Raw genomic sequence first — 23,068 nt, 5'->3', positions numbered from 1 at the left:
AAGTTTTATTTTATCTAATCTAATCTAATAACTTTAATCTCAGCCAAACCAATTTACTCACAAACAAATTAAACACTGAAAAAAGCCAAACAATAACATTTTTAGGTTGTCTAAGTGACTTATATGTTACGTTTAACCTGAGTGGCCAAAGACCGTGGTGATCTGAACATGATGTGCCGGGAGTTGTGCCGTTCTCGGCGGCTCAAGTGACCCTCGAGCTCCTGACTAGCTATTGAGGTGGTGGGTAACAGGCGTCTCTGAAAACGTCGGATTACTTTTGCAAATATGTGATATCTTGATAAACCGAGCAGATATTTGAAGTTTACACAGCTACATTATCGCCTGAAAATATCTTCGAAGTTTATTTTGTGACCCAGAAAGATTAATAAGAGTAATATTAAAAACTTAGTAGCGGCCGCCATTGTTGAAAACTGGAATTGGCTGGGCCACACTATTAATTCTGGGACATGGTGGGCCACGAAGGACACACCCGACCCATCCTTCAAATTTGGGGAAAAGGAGGACGCATTTGTCGGCTGCATTTGGAGGAGTCTACAAATTTGGACAGCCTTTGACGTGTCGCTGTGACGTAATTGGCCTATAAATGCGTCCTCAGGAGGATGCAGCCCATGAATTTAGACACCCCCATACATTCTTCATTTCCAAGCAAAGTTAACTAATTTATGCGAGTCAGGAAAGCTCTTGGAGTTTACATTGTATCCTGCATCCTTGGTAGGGTTGGACGTGCTTCATAGTGCAGACCTCTGAGGGATAAAACATGAAGCAAGCAATGCTAGAAAAAGGGGATGATATGTACGGTGGTGGTAATCAGTTTTGTCTGTTAGGTCGTGCTCTTTGCTTCTGACTTCTACTTTTCCATCCAGTGAGCACTGAATCCACCTGTCAGAGACAACATGAGACGAACGGCTCCTTCAGTCCTGAAAAAGTTGGGAGTCTGTGTAAAATGGAAGCACAAAACTCGCATTTTATTCACAACACAGGAAACATATCAGAAAAACAGAAAAATATTAGGTCATTTTGACGGCAGCAACTGTTCGGACAGCTCAATGAAAGAGTGGTAGAGCCGCAGTTACTAAGAAGAAACAGCTGGAAGGATCATATTGCAACTCATGAGCAGAAGCTCGCCAATCTACACAAACTGTGTCTGTTAACTGTGGAACAATTTCAGAACCGGCACATCTGGAAAGGCTCCATCAGTCCTGAAAGGTATAAACAGGTTGGAGAGCAACATCTGCTCCGAGCAGATGTGTTTCTCAGGAAGGCCTCTGACTGCATCTATTCCAGCCTCACGGCTTCAGAGGAACAGAGTCCGGCCACTGAACCGCCCACCTGCAGTCCAGACCTCTGACCAGCTGACAACATCTGGAGCATCAAGAAAGCAACAAGAGGACGAAGCAGAGCCAGGACTGCTGAGCAGCTGGAATCCTCCATCAGACCATCACAGACTGATGTTACAGAGCAAACATGGACCTGTCCTACTTTTACAGACGTGTTGCTGCCATCATGTTTACAAGGAGCTCATATTTTTATCACAGTTGTTCATTTTCACAGTTTGATATGTTTCTGTTTTCTACTGTGAATAAAATACAGTTTATGAGACTTGAAATCACTGCATTGCTTTTGTTTACATTTTACACAACAGCTATTTTCTACTTCGGTTTGTATAAAGATGCGCAAACATTATAGTAAAATACAACAGTGGTGATAGAAATAACACACAGAGTAAGGCTGCAGAAAATCCTGGTGATGTAATAACCAGACACACTGCGGGGACAATAACTAAATTTATGGAACCTCCCTCTGAGCGCGCTCAGTGCTGCTGTTTATCTCTAACATTGCTGCTGGGAAACATTTAAACATTAACGCTCTCTGTCCCGCGGCCTCAAAGTAAACCACTTTAGTTTGTCGCCCAACGAGCCAAAGTGAAATCAATGAGCGAGTACGTTTTCTTCTTGATTAACAGCCTGCAGATGAAACTAAATTATTTTCTTGTGTTCTATTAGCATCAGTGAAGCTTGGCAGCAGATTAAGACCAAACATTAAAAAAACAAAAACTTTCTGCATCACCAGTTTGAACAGCTGCATTCATTTACTGGTGTTACTGGCTGGATGCATGCAGAGGACCAGTCAGTGTGGTGCTCCCAGCTGACTTTAAGCTCAAACTCTGAGCATTTGTCATGGTGAAAATAGAGCCACCTTCAGCGCACTGAAAACATTGACTCTGGCTTATGAACTCATTAAGCTCCCTCCGTCGAACACCCCCCACAAACCAAGCCCAGTACCAGGCAGTGGTTTGATCCCCGGCTCCACCGGGCTGGCAAGTCAGAGCATCCGGGGAGTAAGAACCCAAAGGACGGCGAGGTGACCGTCCACTGAGTGTGTGTGAGAGAATGAAGTGCTTTGAGTGCACAGCATGGGCCGATTCAGAACTCTGGTCATGTTTAATCTGAACATCTGTCGCAGGCACAGGAAGAATGAGACACAGAACTGGTCTCAACACTGAAAATACTCAGAATGATAAAGAATAACCTGCAGAAAAATAAGGAGAGACGTCGACCCCACAAACCGCCTGCTGTTTGAGTAAAAACACACCATGTGCAAGAGTCCTGCTCCAACACCGAGCTCCCTTTAATTCATTTGTACAATGCAAGATTGAGTTTTGCACACATGACATTAGTCAGAAGAGTTTTCAGCATCACATCTTATTTTAGCTGTGTAAATGCATGGTTACAGGCTGCCACTGCTTCATAACGCGCACACAGGCCGTCATGGAGGAGCTTTAGCTGGTTAGTAATTGGATTCAGACAGTTTTAGCTCAGTTTCATGGCTGACAGCTGCTCCATCGGCCCTCTGGAGGAGAACCGGGCTGTAAGTGTCTCTGGTGAGAAAGGAAGTCCGAACAGAGCTGTGCAGTAAAAGAAAAGCTTATATTTAAGGAGACGGTCCTTTCAGGGGCCGCTTCACCCTCTAACCCCAGCGACAGCAGCTTGTCCGCTCCTGCGCATGCTCGGTGGGCCTCGTGGACCCCGCTCAGTGTGGTGTACATTTTTAGGATTTCCCCAGCAGTCCTCCATCAGCTCTCAGGCTTGTCCTTGTTGGGCCCCATGAAGTCCACGCCGTCGATGGGGATCTCCTTCTCCTTGATGGCCGCCTGCACGCAGCGCTGGTACTTCCGGAAGCTCTCCGTGCACGGGTCGCCGCTCCGGTCGCCCTTCAGGAACTTCTCGGCAAACCAGCGGTTGAAGCAGGTGTCGTACTCCCGCTTCAGCTCGGTACAGGCCTCCCCCACACTGTTCATCTCCGGGAACAAACACCGCTCGTCTCAGAAACGACAGAGGAGCGAAACCTGGAGGACCTACCTGCTCTTTCAACCCTGTCGGCGACAACGACATGCGCACTGTGACTCTCCTTTGCCTGCGCCATGTGATTGGCTGGTTTGGCGAAAAGTCGAACAGCGTATCTGCGTGTGGACGTAACAAAGATTTATGTAAAAGAGGCATTCACTCTGAGGAGAAATTATGAACTCGAAGTGTTTTAAAAATACATAGTTATATAATGTAAATATTTCAAATGTTGATCTATTTATTAAAATTAAAGGCTGACATAATCATTTGTGGCAAATAAGAGTCATAAATAGTGTGTAGTTGTATGTTTCCTCTTCCGTTTTTCTTTGTAGCAAGTTTAAATTCATTATTTCTAACGATTTGTGTTGTTTATTTGTAGTTTTTATTTATTTGATTATTTTTAATAATTATTTTGTATGCATTTTCTCTAATAAAACAGCTTAGTCTCTAAACTGGAAAACTTAAAGATATATGTGTTTGGTTAATTTACTTATATGTACATATACGTATACTTTTTTTTACATTTATGAATTATCTTTAAAAAAATTAAAAAACTTTAGCCGTTTGATAAATTGAAGAAACAAACGTGTTCTCAAAAACATGGCGGAGTGGCACCTCGTCAACGTTTACCTACCTATTGTGTGAAACCCCGCGAGAATTTTTGAGCAGCTTTCCGAAATCTCGTTGTTCCCCGAGAATACGCGAAGAATCATCAGAGACAGAAAGAAGCTTATATTCATATTTATTCATCAAAGATCTGGATTAAACCGGCTCCGTCTGGTTGAAGCAGGTAAGGAAGATCCGCGGAGCTCGTTATTTAAGCTCTGACTGCAGCTGCTGAAGAGGTTGTTGGACCCTGCCTCTGTGCTATGCATTAGCCTCTCTTGCTTGGCCCTGCTGGTTGTTGTGGCCGCGCAGCCGGACTCGATTCAAACTTCACCGAGCTGCTTTGTGAATTTTTCCGTCGCTAAAAGCGCTTCTGTCCTCAGAGACGAGATGTCCGACAGCGAGGACAGCGACTTCTCCGACAACCAGAGCGAGCGCAGCAGCGATGGCGAGGCCGAGGAAGTGGAGGAGAATGAGGTGAGCTAGCCGGCAAGCTACGTGTGCTAACAGGAGGTAAACAGAGAGGAGAGCGCAGCTGCGACATGTGCGGTAGGATACCGAGGAAGAACGCAGTCAGACCTGCATAAAAACGGCACAATTTATAAGAAAAAGCTAAGAAACTTTATAGGGACAAACCCGGTCGTGTGTGTATGTGTGTCTTCTGTCTAATGTTCTTATTTATTCCGGTAAATTTGCTGCAGTCAACGGGATTTATGGCAGGACTATATATAAAATAAAGTAAATAACCAGTTCTATAAGTGACTTTATGACTGAGTTTTTGTACCTGCTCTGTGCCCACGTTATAATCCACGCAGTCCTCTTCAAATGTTGAGGCTCATTCTACAGATGGTGCGTTAATAATGTGGTCACTTATTGACTTCCCATAAATGACAGCTTAATGTTTTTTCTGTTTTTGTCTGTTTTTGTACATTAACTTAAAGAGCATTGGTGTTTTTGGCACCGGTGTTACTCCTGTGGCATTTTTAAAGGCTTTTATGAACTATTATTTCCCGAGTCACAGAGAAATAATGAATGTAATGCAGGAAATCAGGAGCTGCTCTATTGTTTTCACTCTGGTTTGTTAAAGAGTGATCGTGTGATATTTTTGCAGCTGTTTATTTGGTACAATAGCGTGTTAAATATGACACACGTGATGTGTTAGAAATGAAACGTACAATAACACCAGTGACACAATGAGTCACGATCCTCCTACCGGACTAAAGGAGGATTAATAGTGACCAAAAACAGTAGTATTCTTTTGAATAAATGTTCATATTTAATGTAAAATAACTCCATAAATGCTGATGATAAAGTTTCTCTGCCCTCGGGAATCTGTGGTGTCACCCACAGTAACGGCTTGGCTCTTAATCAAAATGAAAGTAACACCTGTGAAAAATCCCTGCGTGGCATCAGACCACAGGTACTTTACTCTGTTTTTGTTTTTTTGTTTTTCTTCTCGGGGGTGGGGGTGGTGTTAGAGTAAAGTGGGTCACACCACCGACTTCAACTAAAAGAGAAAATTTCTGATAAATGAAAAGAGACACTGGACTTATCACAAGCAATTTTTTTTTTTATAGAGCTTCAGGAAATAAGTAAAATGAAGTCGAGTGACATCACCACCGTCGTGTTTTGTTTTCTTACACAGTCATACTTTTGATTCTACTTTATATATTTATCGTATGTTTGATAGTTCCGTATATACGTTATTACATTTTAAATGGTTACAGCATCTCTTTGACTTTAAATCATAGCACTTACCTGCTGTATGTGCCTTTGGGCTCGAACACTTCGGTGGTGCTCGACTGCCATACAACTGCTTTAAAAACAAATGCTATTTTTATTTTAATGTAAAACTAAATGTCCTGTTTTATGTGTGATGTTTCTGTAAAAGCTGCCGCCTTCGACCAAACGCTCTAGAATATAACTCTTGAGTGTTCATGAGACTTTACCCAGATAAATAAAGGACGTGCAAATGTTACTTTACAAAAATGTCATTGCAGTTTCTACCGTCTGACGGGAAATTTGACTTAATTATTCATCAGAGATATTTTTGACTGACGATAGGCCAACAGCCTTAATGGCACCAAATTTCTGAGTGGAAAAATGTCAGATTTGCAGGGTCGGGGTCTCTGCTCAGATGATGCTCAGATCTCTGAGGCGGTGTTTATAAAAGATCCCTGGAAAAACGGAAGAACCGGAGAAGCAGCAGACTCTCAGAGGGGATGCAGGAGATTAATTTTCATCTGCTTTTGTTGTTGTGTCACCAGGAGGAGACGGGCAGCCCAGTGGGCAGTGACAAGGTAGCGGATGAGGAGGGGGAGGACCTGGAGGATGAGGAGGAGTACGACGAAGAAGAGGAGGAGGATGACGACGACGATCGTCCGAGGAAGAAGCCGAGACACGGAGGGTTCATCCTGGATGAAGCTGGTGTGAACAGATGACAGTCTCTCAGACTCCTCGTGATGATGATGATGATGATGATGCACGTCTGACCCTGTGTTTGTCTGTCCAGATGTGGACGATGAGTACGAGGATGAGGATCAGTGGGAGGACGGAGCGGAGGATATTTTGGAGAAAGGTAAGAAAGTGAAGATGAGAGCTGTTACGAATCCTTCAGCATGAGCTCAGATTTATTTTAAACTCCAGACTCGATCCCGAGGCTCCGATTGATGGATCGTGTCTGTTTAATCACGTTGCTTTTTTTTAAACAGCACAAACTGGTTTCATCCATTAAACCCAGTGAACAGATTACTGAACGTGCCACACGATCCCAGTCTGCTAACAGCACACCTGCTGAGGTGTAACCTCAGCTCGTTTTCACGTTTGTCATCGAGCCGGGGAGGCGTCGCCATCCCGCCTCGGGACGCATCACTTTTGTTTTTCTGCAGGTTCTTATTAAAGTCCGTGTTTCACACAGTGACGCTCAAAGAGTCCGATCGGTATTCAGCACAACCCAAACTGTTGTGATGTTGTTGCTTTGAGGACGGGAACGAGGTCCGCGTTAGTCGTAGCCCGTCTTCAAAGCGACTTTAGTGCATCAGGGCGGCGCTAAAATGGCAGTGAGCTGCTGTGTGTTTGTGATTGAGCGGAACAGGTTGGCAGTTACATGAACTCCATGAGTAAATGGCTGAAAATCACAAATCTGTTGCCGTCTACATTCACAGAACATCAAATTAACTCCTTACAATCAGAGTCCAGCCCGAGCCTCTGAGAAGGGGACCAGATTCAGAAATTGCTCCACGGCGTGGTCGGTGCAGGACGGCAGCTTAACTGCACCAAGATGGAGGTGCTGAGCAGCCCTCACTCGATCCAGGAGTAGAAGCAGAATAGAAGCAGTCGAGTCCCTGCTGCCAACATTCGTGTTGCCTACTCGGATCATTGCAAGCTGCTGGCAGCGGTTAGACGGTGGCTGTTTGGTGTGATTGTCCTCCCGTGAAGCTCTGGGTTAAGTTCTTGTGAGTTCTGCCACGCTGATCAGTTTTACAGAGGAGTTGCGAACGCTCGGGCCTACGAGGCGGCGCCAAAGCTCGGAGCTGCCCCCCCTCCACCCGGTTCAACACAAATGAAGGCTTCTAGTGACAACAGTCACAGACACGTCAGGCCCACAGTGTGACTCCTGGGCAGTTTGCAGTAACCAGCACGAGTGAAGCAAAGTTTCACGTTGGCTGGATGAAGAAACCCAAACATGTGGTAACACTCCGCAGGAAAACAGCGAGTGTGTGATGTGCAGTTAATGGGCTGAAATGTGCAGAAACACCACAATCATCTCCTTAAATATTTATCCCGGTCTGTTCACCAGAGAGATGCTTGCTGAAAATTAATTCCATATTTCTCAACCATGATTGTTTCACTGGAAAAGTCCTTTAAGCTTGTTTAAAAACAGCAACATGAGTCAAACCAAAAGATCAAATCTGTGTTTGTTCTCCAATCAGCTGTCAGCCTCAGGATCATGTGATGTGTCATCATTTCAGTTTAATCTGTGTGATGAACAGACGCAGGAGCAGCTGGATGTTTGATCACCGCTAGATTTTTCAGGGCTTACAAAGCACCGCGGGCCGGACTCAAACCCGGCCACGTGTGGTCCAATCCACCCGACTTTTTTATACCAGAGTTCGAGTCACCGCAGGCGAGGCGGGCCAGCAGTGCAGGTCGGCTGCTAGCCGCTGAGGTCGTTAATCATCTTTTTTCCAGCTGTCGGCTGCCGAAATGGCTCAATGTTTCCCGATTTCTGTGTCTGTGATGATGTGGTGGGAAACATTGAGCCGCTTCTTATTCGGGGCGCAGATCCGTCCAGAACTTTGTCAGTACTCGCGTCAACACGAACCGAACCACGGGCACACCCTCAATCGTTTCAGCAGGAAGTGGCGCTCTTACAGTGTGATGTCCATGTGTGCAGGCTGTTTTCTGACTCTGCTCTCTCTGTCTTGCCGGCTCCTCTGTCGTGCATGCGGCCTCCAGTTAACGGTAAATCTGCTCCCGACGCTCTCCCGCTCTGATGTTTTCCATCGATGCCCATGCTGTAAATAGGATTCCAGCCCCATCCATTTGATTAAACCCACGTCCCTGAGTGTATTAACCCCACCACCACACCTCATCTCAGCATTGCTGCATTCGTGAGTGTGTGGCGTAACGCGAGGAAGCACCGAGGGCAAATCCATGACTGGCTCGTTGAGCAAAAAACTCCAAACTGCAGATTAAAGAAAGTAGAAACTCTTTAAATTGAACCTAAGACGACTCTCAGAGAACCAAGTGTGATCATTTGCCTGAACCTGCTACCTGACGGAGCTGCCATGATTTCAGTTTACACACTAACCAATGTGGGTGGAGCTTTTGTGATGATGATGATGACGATGCTGATGATGATAATGGTGGTGTTGCATAGCTTTGCTGAAGGTGGATGTACAGTAGAAACAGAATCGAAGCAAAAAGCTAAAGCAAAACCGTTGTGCCGGTTGCCCGGGTAGCCGATATGTAGATTCAGGATGTTTACGGCGTCGTGTTGACCTTAGTTTAGCGCCACTGCGTTGGTTGACGTGGGACCCATTGTGACATCATCACAACCAACAACTCTGATCTCTGAGCTCCTTCGGTGACGCTGACGTCTCCGAGTCAGCCGTAAACCCGCGTTTTGGACCAACCCTGGGGTTAGCGGCAGTGACGGCCACGGCTAGCTTACACGGGCCGTAACGTGCGCTCGCCTCTCTCTGATCTGAGCGAGGTGACATCACTTCACCGCGGATGCTCGAGCCGACCCCGCTGCTTGTTTCTAACTTTATTTAAATGGGATTGGGTGAGCGGTTACCTTCGTGCCTGATTTGATTGGCTGACAGCGGCGCTGTGTTTCTGCTGTACTTCCTCCTGAACCACATCACGTCTCCATGCTCCCCCGTGCTGCACGTCACCGATAATCACCATGTTCTTGTTTGTGTCTTTCTCCCATCATGCTTTGTGTTGCTGCTGCCTGACTCACTGTCTTTTGGCTCCTCACACTTTCTCCCTTCCTTTTGGGTTTGTCTCCTGTCCTTCCTCCCCCTCTTCCCCCTTTTTCACTCCTCTTCTTCTCTCTCTGGGCGGTCCTGAGCAGAGGAGGCTGAAGGTAAGAGTTTTTATGTCATAACTGTCGAACACTCCTCAGTTCATCCGACTGGAAACAAACCGCCTCTTCTCGCCTTCAGTGTCAAACATCGACCACGTGGTTCTGGATGAGGATCACTCTGGATCCAGGCGGCTGCAGAACCTCTGGAGGTAAAGCTTTTGTTTTTGACCGCCAAAATAAAAGTCAAGAGAGTTTTTATTAGGAATGGACTGAAAGCCACAGCTTGATCTGCCTGTCCGATTGGGGGCGTGGCTTTCCGCCATTCACAGCAGGTAGCAGACTCTGTGGTTGACAAGGGGCACGAGTATCGTCTGCACAGCTTCATTCGGCTGAAATCTTTATCCTTTCAAGTAAAATAAAAAGCTAAAATAAAAGCTAGATGTTATTTAAATGGCACAAAGTGCCGTCCAACCAGACCAGCTGAAAACACAAAAGCTGAATTTTTCCCGGCGCCGCACCCCGGCCTGCGTTTTTAAACAGAATAACGTGTCACTGAGATTATCAGCTTCAGTTTGACGGCGCACTTCACAGCTCACACGTGAACATTGAGTTTGTCTTTGTGTTGCAGAGACTCCAGGGAGGAGGCGCTGGGCGAATACTACATGAGGAAGTACGCCAAGTCGTCTGGAGGGGAGCAGTGAGTACCTTTGTCCTTCCTCCTGCAGGTTTGGCTCCTCTGCCTCAGACACCACGACACGCTGAGCTGCCAGCGTCGGTTACTTTAATCAAGTCTTCTGACATAAACTGAAAATCACATGATTCTTAATCGTGCGCGCACGATGGCGAGCTGGACAAACTGTTTCTCACACAGACTGTGACAGAACACTAAAACTGTTGCTTTTTCTTCTTCTGTGGTGCGCAGTTACTCTGGAGGGTCCGAGGAGCTTTCTGATGACATCACCCAGCAGCAGCTTCTTCCTGGAGTCAAGTATGTAAACACTGATCCACCAATAAGCTTCCAGACGTCGCTGAGATTATTACAATGATTTAATGTGTGTTTGTCGCCATCAGGGACCCCAACCTGTGGACGGTCAAGTGCAAGGTACACACACACACACACACACACACACACACACACACACACACACACACACACACACACACACACACAGGGGACCCTCATTGACATAATGCACACCTTTATGAATGCGTCCTGTCTCTGCAGATCCTTTGGAGAGGTTGTGTGTCCTCAGGTATAGTAAAATGCAGATTTCGGTCCTCACAAAGATAGCTAGACAGGAACACACACACACACACACACACACACACACAGGGAGGATGCACACCTTTATGACGCGTCCTGTCTCTGCAGATCGGAGAGGAGAGGGCGACCGCCATCGCACTGATGAGGAAGTTCATCGCCTACCAGTTCACTGACACGGTAAGAACATCACTCGCTTCTGATTGGCTGGAAGTTTTCTCTGTGCTGCTGATACAGGACAGCAGAGGGTTTTAACCTGTTACCAGGCAACAGTTTTTATTACACCTACAACTAAAAGAACCTGTGACCTGAATGGATTGTCCCTTAGAGAGAAATAACCAATGACACAGTTTCTGAGGTCAGAGGTCACAGCTGATTTTCCTCGTTTGGGTGTTGGTACAGAGAAACTCACAGACCTGCTGATCTTCCTCTCCTTCACCCTGCAGCCTCTGCAGATCAAGTCCGTGGTGGCCCCGGATCATGTGAAGGGTTACATCTACGTGGAGTCGTACAAGCAGACGCACGTCAAGGCTGCCATCGAGGGCATCGGCAACCTGAGGATGGGCTTCTGGAACCAGCAGATGGTCCCCATCAAGGAAATGACGGACGTGCTGAAGGTCGTCAAGGAGGTCACCAACCTGAAGCCCAAGTCGTGGGTCAGGCTGAAGCGGGGCCTGTACAAGGACGACATCGCTCAGGTACTCGGAGGGGGAGGGCAGATTTCAAAGCATGTTGCCGATGTTTACGTAGTCCGAGCGCTCTCCTGGGGGTTAAAGGTCACATGTTCCAGCTTCAGCCCAGCAGGAGGAGAGGAGCTGTTTATTGTACCAGTCACCCGTCACCAACATTACAGCTGCTCCGCTGTGCCAAACAAACAAGGCTAAACCGAGCTTTACCCTACAGCCATTTTCCAGTCTGCTTCCCTTCAGGTCCTGATTTCTCTGTCGTCTGATAAAGTTCCACTTCATTCAGCCGTAAAATGACCGCTGTGTAAACTCGGAGCCATGTGTGGCTGAAGCTGGTAAACAGCTGCTTACGGTCACGTGGCTAACCAGCACCTCTTCCCCTAGGGCTGTGCGACATGACCAAAATCTCTTATCCTGATATAAGACATCTATCGTCCTGATAACGATATAAATCACAAAAATTTAACATTTTCTGTAAGTTCTGTGAATCTCGGGCAGCTTGACTTGCGTAAAGTGTTTCCAGCTGGGCGTCGTGTACCTGGAGTCGAGTATTTTAACGGATGCATGAGACATAAGTTGTAACGGCCGCCGTTTTCTTTGTGAGTATTTATTACACGGCGTGCTGCGGGGAAAAGCCCGTTACCTGACGGCTGTTTTTTTTTTTTTTTGTTTTTTTTTTTTCCTTCTCATCCGTAAATACTCTGCATCTTTCACGTGATTCAGTTTATTTTGAAAAATCTCAACAGGATCTTGAGCTTTATTGTGAAAGATTTATGTGGAAAATAAACAAGCGGACACGAAATGGTGATACCGTCGTTGTTGCTAACGACAACGCATAAAAACAGGTGTTTGTCTGTCAGTAGTGTGGTTAAATTAAATATAAGAGACAGAGAGAACTTTAAGAAATTCTACAGTGACCATCAAAACCATGAAAAAATGTTGCTGTAAACAGTTTATTTTGCGACACCACGAAACAAACAATAGCGTAAAATGAAACGATAGATGTTTTTATATCGTCATCCGATATATATCGTTATATCGAACAGCCCTATCTTCCCCACTTCCTGAGAAACAAAAGCTAAAGTTTAAGCGCGAGAGCGGAGGAGCGTAAGCTGCTCCTCAGTCAGACCGTGAGCGTAAACGTCACGTCTCTGTTCTCCAGGTGGACTACGTGGAGCCGAGCCAGAACACAATCTCCCTGAAGATGATCCCTCGGATAGACCTGGACCGCATCAAGGCCAAGATGAGCCTGGTAGGTCAAAGTCGAAGGTCTTTTCTTCACTCGAGTCGCTGCTCTGATGTGTAACTGTGTGTGTGTGTGTGTGTGTGTGTGTGTGTGTGTGTGTGTGTGTGTGTGTGTGTGTGTGTGTTACAGAAAGACTGGTTTGCCAAGAGGAAGAAGTTCAAGAGGCCTCCACAGAGGCTGTTTGATGCTGAGAAGATCAGGTAACGGCCTGTCCGGCCTCGAGCATCCTGGGGTTTCGCTGAGGCGGCAGCTTGATGAGACTCTGTGGTTTCACTCCTCAGGTCTCTGGGAGGAGAGGTCAGCCATGACGGAGACTTCATGATCTTTGAGGGGAACCGTTACAGCCGCAAAGGATTCCTCTTCAAGAGCTTTGCCATGTCTGCTGTGGTGAGGAAGACTCTTCAGACTCACTGTTACTGTGAACCTGGCATCTGTGCTCAGAGCTCGTTTAAATAAGAGAGAGAGTTGCAGAGGAAACGGGGTCAGTCAGCCTGCTGCAGGTGATGACAGACGGCTGTAACGATGCACACAGTCCAAACCGCACGATTAGGGACGCAAAGTGAATCCTGTCAGTGTCCTTTCACATCTTCTCTTAAATCATCATCATCTCGTGAAACGTGCTCACTGTGATGTAAAACATGCAGATCTCACTGCTCGTCCTCATAAAGTCTACATGAAGCACTCTGTCATGTGTGATTTTCCGTCTGTGAAGCTCAGAGTGAGGCAGCAGGATGTTTGTTTAAGACTGCCAAGCCCCTAACCACTGCACAGCTGAGCACTTTAAACCTCACACAAACAGCTGCCAGCCCCGTTTCTTAGAGAGCTTTATTTTTGGCCAAGATAATAAATGAAATTAAACCGAGGAGAAGCTAACGGTTGGCTTTTTACCACAGTTTATGTCCCCGATTTTGATCCAAAGTTTAAAGTTAAAATGAGCGTTGTGAGGTCATTTTGGTCTGTTTGTTGTAGATCACAGACGGAGTGAAGCCCACGCTGTCAGAGCTCGAGAAGTTTGAAGACCAGCCTGAAGGAATCGACCTGGAGGTGGTCACAGAGTCGGGTACGAGTCTTTATGTAACTCTCTGCAGTCCTGTGAAAACTGCCGTCTGCGAGGCCGTTGGGCCCACGGTTACAGCGTGGGACGATGATCCTGAGCGCGGCAGCACAGCTGAAAAGGAAGAGAATGAAGGTGCCGCTGTGGTGAATTTGCCGCAGTCAGCTAATCCTGTCATAAGAAGAGCGGGCCTTAACGATGTGAGAGACGGATAAAGTTATACAGAAACAATCACTGCTGCTTCTCCTGCCTGCTGAGTCACGCAGCGGCTCAGTTTTTACAGCACTGCAGAGAGTCTGGGAACGCCACTAAAAATGATTATGTTTTTACTGGAACGTGTTTTTAATCAGCTCTCAGTCATTATTTCATACCTGGGTCACAGTTTTACTCGCAGTTGTTCAGTTTTCATTGGTTTAAACAGAACTGTGTTCCACTGATTGTGTTACTGTTGGTGACACTTTAAAAGAAAACACAGCATGTTTTCTTCCACCTGTGTTCTTTCAACTTAAACACAACTTAAACAGTTGGTTTATAACCCACTACGTGGAAAACATGAAGTCGTCCGTGATTACAACAAAGCTTCAGTTTGAATCCGTGTGTGTGTGCGCTCAGGTAAGGAGCGTGAACACAACCTGCAGGCCGGCGACAATGTGGAGGTGTGTGAGGGCGAGCTGATCAACCTGCAGGGAAAAATCCTCAGTGTGGACGGCAACAAGATCACCATCATGCCCAAGCACGAGGACCTGAAGGTACACACACACACACACTCGTTTTCATATCTTAGTGAGGACATCTCATTGACACATTTTGAGTCTCAACAGTGCTTTCAAACTTGTGGGGACGGGTGTTTTGTCCCTGTTGGTCCTCACAAGTATAGTAGCATGCCAGTTTTCTGTCCTCACAACGATGTGATGCACACACACACACACTTGCAGTAATGCCCTGATGCTGAACAGCAGTCCACAGTGTGTCAGTAATATCTGCTGAAGCGCCACAGACATGTCAGAACTGTTCTTCAGCTTCCAGGAAGCTGTTTTCCATCTTTGTCTCTGCTGTTTTAAATAAAGCCTCACGGGGTAAACGGGGGCACTCGTCCTTTGTCGATCGAAGCCTCCTCCAAGCTCACGTCGCACAAACTTCACGGTTTTAACAGGAACGCTGTGTTTGGAGCATTTTTGCCACTTTCTGCAGCAGGTGTTGGTTTGGCAGCTCTTTAACCTTTTGATTGGTTATTCGTTCAGAGCCACACCTCTTCAGTGCAGAGGAGTAGTGGGGGCGGGACTTACTGTAACGCAGCATCAAATGTTATCTCGTGTAACTCCGTACATATTCACGTTGCCCTGCCCGTGACTGCCTCCCCTCTGTTTTCCTGTGTGTGCTCCGTGCAGGACCCTCTGGAGTTTCCGGCTCACGAGGTGAGAAAATATTTCCGGATGGGCGACCACGTGAAGGTGATCGCCGGGCGATACGAGGGCGACACTGGCCTCATCGTCAGAGTGGAGGAGAACTTTGTCATCCTGTTCTCCGACCTCACCATGCACGAGGTAAGCGGTTTACAGTGTTCTGCTCCTCTCTGCTTCCTGTCAGACTTCCTGCTACATGGTGAGCACAGTCTTCGGTAACGAGCTCAGTGCATGTCCTCATGAGACTCACGCTCACTTTATCACAGTTTTTTCACTCCTGGATCTGTGTGATGTCATACAGATACAGAGCCCCGCCCATCTCCTGAATACAAGTATGGGGGTTCAGAGGATAAACTCGAGTAGATAAACTTTTTGGAGGCCTTTTCTCCTCATTCTCGAGTGAGAATGAGGAGAAAAGGCCTCACCCTCCGCCCCTCACCTCTCTGCCCCTCACCCTCCCCTGTCCCCCTCTGCCAAGTCTCAGGTCATTAGAGTTTCAGGTCATTAGAGTCCTCTAGTGGAAAATAAGATGTCGTTAAGTGATGGAAAGATCAGACTGTGACGGTGATGGCTTGATTTGAAAAGTTGAGCTACAGAGTGTTTGTGCCCCTCCTGGGACAGCTCCGTGCTATTACAGAACAATTTGGCAGCTCCGACTGATTTACTGGAAGAGAGCTGTGTTTATGGAAGCAACAAGCCTGCGACTGACAGCTAGAACACATGGAAAGTCCCTGTGGGGAGGATTTGGAGATATCATAGCTAATAATTGATATCATAGCTCTTTGTTTTTTCTTCTCTCTCTTCCTGAGATTCATTTTTTGCTGATGCTTTGACGTTTTTGTCTTTGTGAACTCTTCTTCTGTGTCGTGTGTCTCATAGTCCTTAAACTGCTCGCCAACACAGGAGCCTGTGATAGGCTGCCCACCCACCGGAGGACAAACCTCAGATTCTCGTTTTTGGGGTTCAGACTAACGCTGGTCCCTAAATACTTTTGATGTGCTGCTGAGTTGGTGCCAAATGTCTTTGCTCTCCTCGTTGAATCAAAGGAGAGACTAAACGATGAAACCGTTTTACTAACATGTCTGTGATCACAAATCCGCTCTTCCTGTCTGCAGTTGAAAGTGCTGCCCAGAGACCTGCAGCTCTGCTCTGAGACCGCGTCCGGCGTTGACGTAGGGGGGCAGCACGAATGGGGCGAGCTGGTGCAGCTGGACCCGCAGACGGTCGGCGTTATTGTTCGGCTGGAGAGGGAGACGTTCCAGGTAATAGTCCGCTCTGGGAACGCAGAAAGCGCGGGGGTTGATCGACAATTAACAAACGACTTCTTTGTCTGTCAGGTGCTGAACATGCACGGGAAGGTGCTGACTGTGCGCCACCAGGCGGTGAACCGCAGGAAGGACAACCGCTTCGCCGTGGCGCTGGACTCAGAGCAGAACAGCATTCACGTGAAGGACATCGTCAAAGTCATTGACGGGCCGCACTCTGTAAGCGCGACTTCACCCACAGCTAAATATTTATGTCAGCATGACGTTTAAACTCACACAAAGCTGCTGTCAGCGTCACTGTCCGCTCGAGTGTCAGAGCTGAACTCTGCAGACAGAAACCTTTAACGCTCGTGTGTTTCCTCCTGCAGGGCCGTGAAGGCGAGATCCGTCACCTGTTCCGAGGCTTCGCTTTCCTCCACTGTAAGAAGCTGGTTGAGAACGGAGGAATGTTCGTCTGCAAGACCAGACACCTGGTGCTGGCGGGCGGATCTAAGGTCAGCACCTCATGCTCGCTTCTTCTTTGTTGTGCCTGAAAAGTAAAAAACCCGTCTTCTGCTTTTCCAGGCCCTCTAATATCTCACATAACCATATCAAATCTCTCGGTGACTGCAGATTCCTGCAGAGGAACTGGACTGAGAGGATTTCTCAAAGTCGTCCTTGGATGTTGTCCTTGGGAACTTGAATAAAAATGTGTTTTGAGTGTGAAGGAGCTCTGAGGAGCATCCAGGGTTATATAACAGTGTTTGGGCTGTTGGGGTGAAACGTGGAGGGCCTTCATCAACAATATCAAAGCCAGGAAAAGTTTTCCGTGTGAATATGTGGAAGGATTACTGCCATGTGCAGTGTTTCATGCTGGGAACTAGACTCATCCTGTCTTTAATAAGTCTGTCAGCATGAGACCGGTGGCAGCAGGCCTGCGCTATGATGTCACCGAGACACACAGCCGTGTGTTTGCCTCTTTCTGAAGATGAGGGTCGGATCGTAGTGGACGGGTTTGCTTCCTCTCGCCACTCGGAGACGCTGCGCCCGTCTCCGCACCTCATGAAATCGATTCAATTTCCCCCCCGACCCCGAGTGTGCCCGCCGCCACGGCCTCGGAGGTGCCAGTTCTCTTCCAAATGTGTAAAAGTGTAAAGCAGAGCAGTCCTGGACCGAGTCTGACCCAACCTCTGCAGAGCGTGCCACGCTTTCACTGGACCGACTCGCCCAGTGTTTCACACGCAGCCGAGAAAATGATTCGTCAGATTTCTTGTTACATGTTGAACGATTTGACTGTTTGTGTGTTTTAGCCCAGAGACGTGACCAACTTCACAGTGGGAGGATTCGCACCGATGAGCCCTCGCATCAGCAGCCCCATGCACCACGGTGGAGGAGGTGAGTGCTGGAAACACACAGCGGTTTAATGACGGGGGGGGGCACTCTTTGGAAAACGCAATGAGGGGATTAAAATAAGTCAGCAGTTAAAGTTTAGCTGAAGCTTTTTCACTCAAGAGAAAAAAGCGTATATCTGGCTTTGTTTGTGACTGCAGCTAACTGACGGGGGAGCCGCACTGAAATCCAGATTCCCTGATTACGATCGATCAATCAAGCAACTGGAGTTTTTTAGTTCAGCTTAGTCAGATTCTTTCTTTCTGTGAAGTACAATCAGAAGCATTTCAAACACTGTTACTGTTTCATGAATCAGATTTATAGAAAGAGTCATCATGACTCTTCTTCCTACCTTGATTGATCAGATTAAGATTTGGGGATTTCCCAGCACTTCCAGAGTTGGCGTGACGATGGCGTGTTGCAGGTCTCTCACTAAGTGCCTCTGACAGGTGGGATTTATTCATACCTTGGTTCTTCCTGTGCACAGACGTCTCGTCTCTGAGGCGCCTCCGATTTACTGACCAGATTTGTTTTTTTCACGTCCATCTGGAGCCAGAGGGGTCATCCAGATCTCTCGGGGTCAAAGATGTTTTAGTCTCATAACGTTCAGAGGAACTTTTCAGGAACGTGGAGGCGTGTGGCTCTGTGTCAATGTCATGGAAGGAAAACAAGCAATTAAAATTTGTCTTTATGATTAATGTGCAAAAGCAGAGACCGTTCATTTTGTTTTTTCTGTCTCTGACTATAAGAAATGTTGAGGGAAGCAGAGATGTTTGGACCTGTTCGACTGTCTGTGGTCAGTCATTTACTGATGCTGACGAGTCGTCACGGTTTTCTTTCTGTGGTGTGAAAGAGGAAATTAAAAAAATTTAAAAAACAAAATGATTCGCTGACTGATGGAGGTGCTGGTGTGGGCTTTCAGGTGCTCAGCAGAGAGGAGGAGGCGGAGGAGGAATGGGGCGGGGCCGAGGACGAAGAGACAACGAGCTGATTGGTCAGACGGTCCGTATCTCCCAGGGTCCTTACAAAGGTAAGACCGAGGATATCAGCGTGAAGGTGAGACCCGTGGAGGGGTCGATGCTGATGGCTTTGCCTCTGTTTCCCAGGATACATTGGTGTGGTGAAGGATGCAACCGAGTCCACGGCCAGGGTGGAGCTGCACTCCACCTGTCAGACCATCTCTGTGGACCGACAGCGATTAACAGCGATTAACCACCGTCCTGTCGCAAATCTTCTTTTTTCCATTTCCTCCGTGCTGAGTCCTTCACACACATTCAAATGGAGCTTAATGTGGGTTTTCCATTTCCTCCGTGCTGGCAGCAGCTGTGTTTGTTGATGCTCATGATTCCCTCCCCGACCCTTCTTCTCTGCAGCGGTGGAGCTAAGAGGCCCAGTGGGTTAACCTCCGCCCATGTACGTACTCCAATTTACGGCTCCCAGACTCCCATGTATGGCGTCGGCTCCAGGACACCAATGTATGGATCTCAGACTCCGCTGCACGACGGTAGGCCACGGTTTGGTCGTCTTCTGTCGGTTAAAAACACGTATTTATTTTTTGGGGTTCGTGTTCCTCCGATTGAATTTCTGCTTTTCTTTGTAACAGATGAAAATTAACAGCTTTAAATTGAAACGTGGAGGTGTTATCAATATTCAGTTTGTGTTACCAGGTGGGAGCAAGAACAGCAGTGGGCGGAGCTGTTGGTTCATCAGTGAATATAATGATGATTAATGGATGAGTTCATTGTTTTTAAATTAGCGCCTCACTTTTCTCTGAGCCTGGCTCTGATTAAACTGTTCTGAGGTCCGCCTTTAGTTGAAGCTTAACCAGTAACCTCCTCCAGTTTGAACTGGTGGTTGTTGTGGTCCTTTAACTCTTCACCTGAGGGTCTGAAGCTAAATATAGCCAACTGTTGGTGCTCGTATAAAGTTGCTTCGACTTGTTGTGTGACTTATGTCCAAATGGGACGTGCCCATTAAAAACAAGGGGAGCTGGTGCTGACACTGGACCGTAGAGTGGGCGTGTGTGGAAAGGACTGTGTCATCAGCGTAGAGGTGACTGTCCTAACCTTGCCTCTAACCGAGAGGATGTTTTGCCTCCTAACAGGAAGCCGTACGCCCCACTATGGATCTCAAACCCCATTGCATGATGGAAGCAGAACTCCAGGTCAGAGCGGAGCTTGGGATCCCAGCAACCCCAACACACCGTCCAGGTGACGCAGTGACCGTTAAACCGAGCGTTCCCTTCTCTTTTTCTTCTTCTTTCTGTCTAACACGTGGTTTATTTCTTCTCAGAAATGAGGAAGACTACGACTTCGGCTACGACGACGAACCCTCTCCGTCCCCTCAGGCCTACGGGACGACCCCCAACCCTCAGACCCCGGGTTACCCCGAGGTCCCCTCACCACAGGTCAACCCTCAGTACAACCCGCAGACACCTGGCACGCCCGCTATGTGAGTATAAAGCACAAAAACAACACGCGACATAGCTGATCCAGGTCACAGCTGTAGACCAGAGATCTCCTGAGACAAATGAGATGTTTTCCTCCTCTGAGAATAAGGGAAGTGTTTGAGGACAGTGAATGCAAGATGTTCAGGTTTGGTTGTGTGCAAAAATAAGCATTTCTAAAACACTTCAGATTTTAAAAGGCATGAACAGTTTATAAAAGGGGCTGCCACTGTGCTGGAATACGAAATAGTGAAATAGCACGTATTCTTCCAGTGATGAAACACTTCACTGTAAATGTTCAAATTTAGCAGTGTAAAAACGAGGGGACTGAGTGTGGAGCCCTGTGGAACTCTGTGAATATGATATTCAGCTTAAGTGTTGTCTTTTATTATTTTAGGACCAGGAGATCCAACCAATCAGATCTCTGATACTAACTTTTAATAGTTGCTTGTAAAGGAGAAGAGCAGCAACACTCAGTCATTAATCCACCAGCTAATAATCTGAGTGTTGTTTTTTTTTTTTTTTTTAATATTTGTGTTTTTGTGTGCAGGTATAACACAGAGCAGTATTCTCCATATGCGGCCCCGTCCCCTCAGGGCTCCTACCAGCCCAGCCCCAGCCCTCAGAGTTACCACCAGGTGGCGCCCTCACCTGTCGGCTACCAGAATACGCACTCACCAGCCAGCTACCACCCCACACCATCCCCCATGGCTTACCAGGTAGACAACGATGCTGAGCTGCTCGGGCTTTTCCTGAATATTTGTGTTTTGGGTTTTTTGTTGTTCTTTTTTTAAGATTTCTTTTGTTAATCAGAGTTCAGATGAGGAGTGGGCAACTCCAGGCCTCAGGGGCCGCTGTCCTGCAGGTTTTAGATGTGTCCTTGATCCAACACAGCTGATTTTAAAGGTTCTCCAGAGGCCTGGTAATGAACTAATCATTTGATTCAGGTGTGCTGACCCAGGGTGAGATCTAAAACCTGCAGGGCACCGGCCCTCGAGGCCTGAAATTGGCCACCCCTGCTTTAGGACCTTTCTGTTTGTGGAGGTCTGTAGTTTTCAGAAATTTGTTCATGTCATCTCCACAGGCGAGTCCCAGTCCGAGTCCCGTGGGCTACAGTCCCATGACGCCTGGAGCGCCCTCTCCTGGAGGCTACAACCCTCACACCCCGGGCTCCAACATCGAGCAGGGCGGCAGCGACTGGGTGACCACCGACATCCTGGTCCGAGTGAAGGACTCGTTCATGGACCTGATGGGGCAGACCGGGGTCATCCGGAGTGTGACGGTGAGATCTGAGTCTGAACTCGTGACGCGCAGCAGCGCTGATGGCGTTCTCGCTCCCCACGAGTCTCTGATATCCCGGAGAAATGTTTTTTGGGAGATCTGGCTGCGCTCGAGGATGAAATGTTGTGAAATCTGTGAAAAATGTTGTCCTGCGAGTCGGAGATGCAGCTCTCGCACACAATGATCTGAGGTATTATTAGGAACGGGCACGCAGATGTTGCTGCTTAGAGCTGCATCACAGTTGTGAAATGTCTCCAAATTCACCGAGCGTTTAAGAGCTCATCTGTTTCTGCTTCCTGCTGACTGTTGCTGTTGGATGGAGGCTCGCTGGATCAAGATAAATGCTCCTTTATAAACACAAAAGAAAGCCTTTCCTCACAGGAAGCGTTAATTTGTTCAATATCGACACAATCTGGACTAAGGAATTCATGTTTGTTACAACAGGCGGAGCTGAATCATTTCTGAGTAACTCTGACAGCAAATTTAGCTTCAACGTCACCTCGTGATGTTTCTCTGGCCTCCCGCTCACGGTGTTTAGGAAGACGCCTCCATTAATGTGGGAAGTCGGGAACATTCAAGTGTTTGACAGACTTCACCGTTTAGCGTGCAGACAGTTTTGGCCTCAAAAACGGCGCCTCAGGCTGAAACACCTGAAACTCTGCTTGCATATGTGGACAGGAGCACAGACATGTGCACCTTTAGCTCCTTTGTGATGTCAGGCCGTCTGAGGCTTCTGATTGGCCGGCATGCAGTAACCATTAGACCTGAGCGCAGCTTCATGACCGGCCCACCGATGAAACGGATTTGTTGTTGTTCAGTTTCTTTGTTTGTGGCTGAAATTGATTTTAAAACAGCTGCTTTGAATATTTTTCATTGGTGTGTGTGTCTGTGTGTGTGTGTGTCTGTGCGTGTGTGTGTCTGTGCGCGTGTGTAGGGAGGGATGTGCTCGGTGTTTATGCAGGAGACTGAGAAGGTGGTGAGCGTCAGCAGCGATCACCTGGAGCCGGTCACGCCCACCAAAAACAACAAGGTAAGAACCACAGTCGCTGTTTCCAGCGTTCAGCTGTCTGCAGATCATTCGTTTAGAGCGCGTGCAAGGCTCAACGCTCCGTTCGCCATGCCCTGTTTCAGGTGAAGGTGATTCTCGGAGAGGACCGCGAGGCCACGGGGATCCTTCTGAGCATCGACGGAGACGATGGCATCGTGCGCATGGAGCTGGACGACCAGCTCAAAATCCTGAACCTGCGGTTCCTGGGCCGCCTCGAGCACTGAGCCTCGCAGAGCTCCCACACAAACGTCTGGTTTTTATTACCCTAAAGATCCAAAAACCACATCTGGCTCTGTGTGCAGTTCAGCGGGTCTCTCTGTTTTTGGCATTTTTATTTTCTTCTTTTCTTATTAGCGGTCTGAATCTGCTTTTAGTGCTTGTCCTCCATGTTCTGTCTGTGACTTTGGTTTTCTTGATGCAGCAGGATGAAAATAATGTGTAACATGTCAATAAACTGATTCACTGACATTTTTGTTTGTTGTTGTGTCAAAGCCATGAGGCGC

The 23,068-nt window shown here is 47.4% G+C and overlaps 2 protein-coding genes across 2 annotated transcripts; one reads left to right on the top strand and one right to left on the bottom strand.

The window, feature by feature from the left end:
• Positions 1-2,620: 2,620 nt before the first annotated feature.
• triap1 (TP53 regulated inhibitor of apoptosis 1) lies at positions 2,621-3,451 on the bottom strand. The gene has a single exon (XM_031751852.2). It carries the CDS (start codon positions 3,317-3,319, stop codon positions 3,095-3,097), a length of 225 nt encoding a protein of 74 aa, XP_031607712.1. The 5' UTR covers positions 3,320-3,451; the 3' UTR covers positions 2,621-3,094.
• A 548-nt stretch (positions 3,452-3,999) lies between these two features.
• supt5h (SPT5 homolog, DSIF elongation factor subunit) lies at positions 4,000-23,033 on the top strand. The gene is made up of 30 exons (XM_039622309.1): positions 4,000-4,155; positions 4,355-4,448; positions 6,239-6,398; positions 6,484-6,549; positions 9,556-9,567; positions 9,647-9,716; positions 10,136-10,204; positions 10,430-10,495; positions 10,579-10,609; positions 10,880-10,948; positions 11,215-11,466; positions 12,617-12,706; positions 12,830-12,900; positions 12,982-13,087; positions 13,670-13,760; positions 14,367-14,503; positions 15,143-15,298; positions 16,273-16,419; positions 16,495-16,641; positions 16,791-16,916; positions 17,712-17,796; positions 18,713-18,820; positions 18,897-19,012; positions 19,177-19,294; positions 19,895-20,000; positions 20,083-20,241; positions 20,787-20,955; positions 21,321-21,518; positions 22,452-22,547; positions 22,649-23,033. Exons 2-30 carry the CDS (start codon positions 4,362-4,364, stop codon positions 22,787-22,789), a joined length of 3,249 nt encoding a protein of 1,082 aa, XP_039478243.1. The 5' UTR covers positions 4,000-4,155; positions 4,355-4,361; the 3' UTR covers positions 22,790-23,033.
• Positions 23,034-23,068: the final 35 nt, after the last annotated feature.

Source organism: Oreochromis aureus, linkage group 14, assembly GCF_013358895.1.
Source record: "Oreochromis aureus strain Israel breed Guangdong linkage group 14, ZZ_aureus, whole genome shotgun sequence".
NCBI lineage: Eukaryota > Metazoa > Chordata > Actinopteri > Cichliformes > Cichlidae > Oreochromis > Oreochromis aureus.
The sequence above is the reverse complement of the archived record's forward strand: the minus strand, read 5'-3'. Positions and strand labels throughout refer to the sequence as shown.

Coding starts and splice junctions, on each gene's coding strand:
- triap1 (XM_031751852.2), bottom strand. CDS start 3,319: ATGAACAGTGTGGGGGAGGCCTGTACCGAGCTGAAGCGGGAGTACGAC.
- supt5h (XM_039622309.1), top strand. CDS start 4,362: ATGTCCGACAGCGAGGACAGCGACTTCTCCGACAACCAGAGCGAGCGC. Junction 13,088..13,669: donor GCTTTGCCATGTCTGCTGTG/GTGAGGAAGACT, acceptor TGTTTGTTGTAG/ATCACAGACGGAGTGAAGCC. Junction 17,797..18,712: donor CATGCACCACGGTGGAGGAG/GTGAGTGCTGGA, acceptor GTGGGCTTTCAG/GTGCTCAGCAGAGAGGAGGA.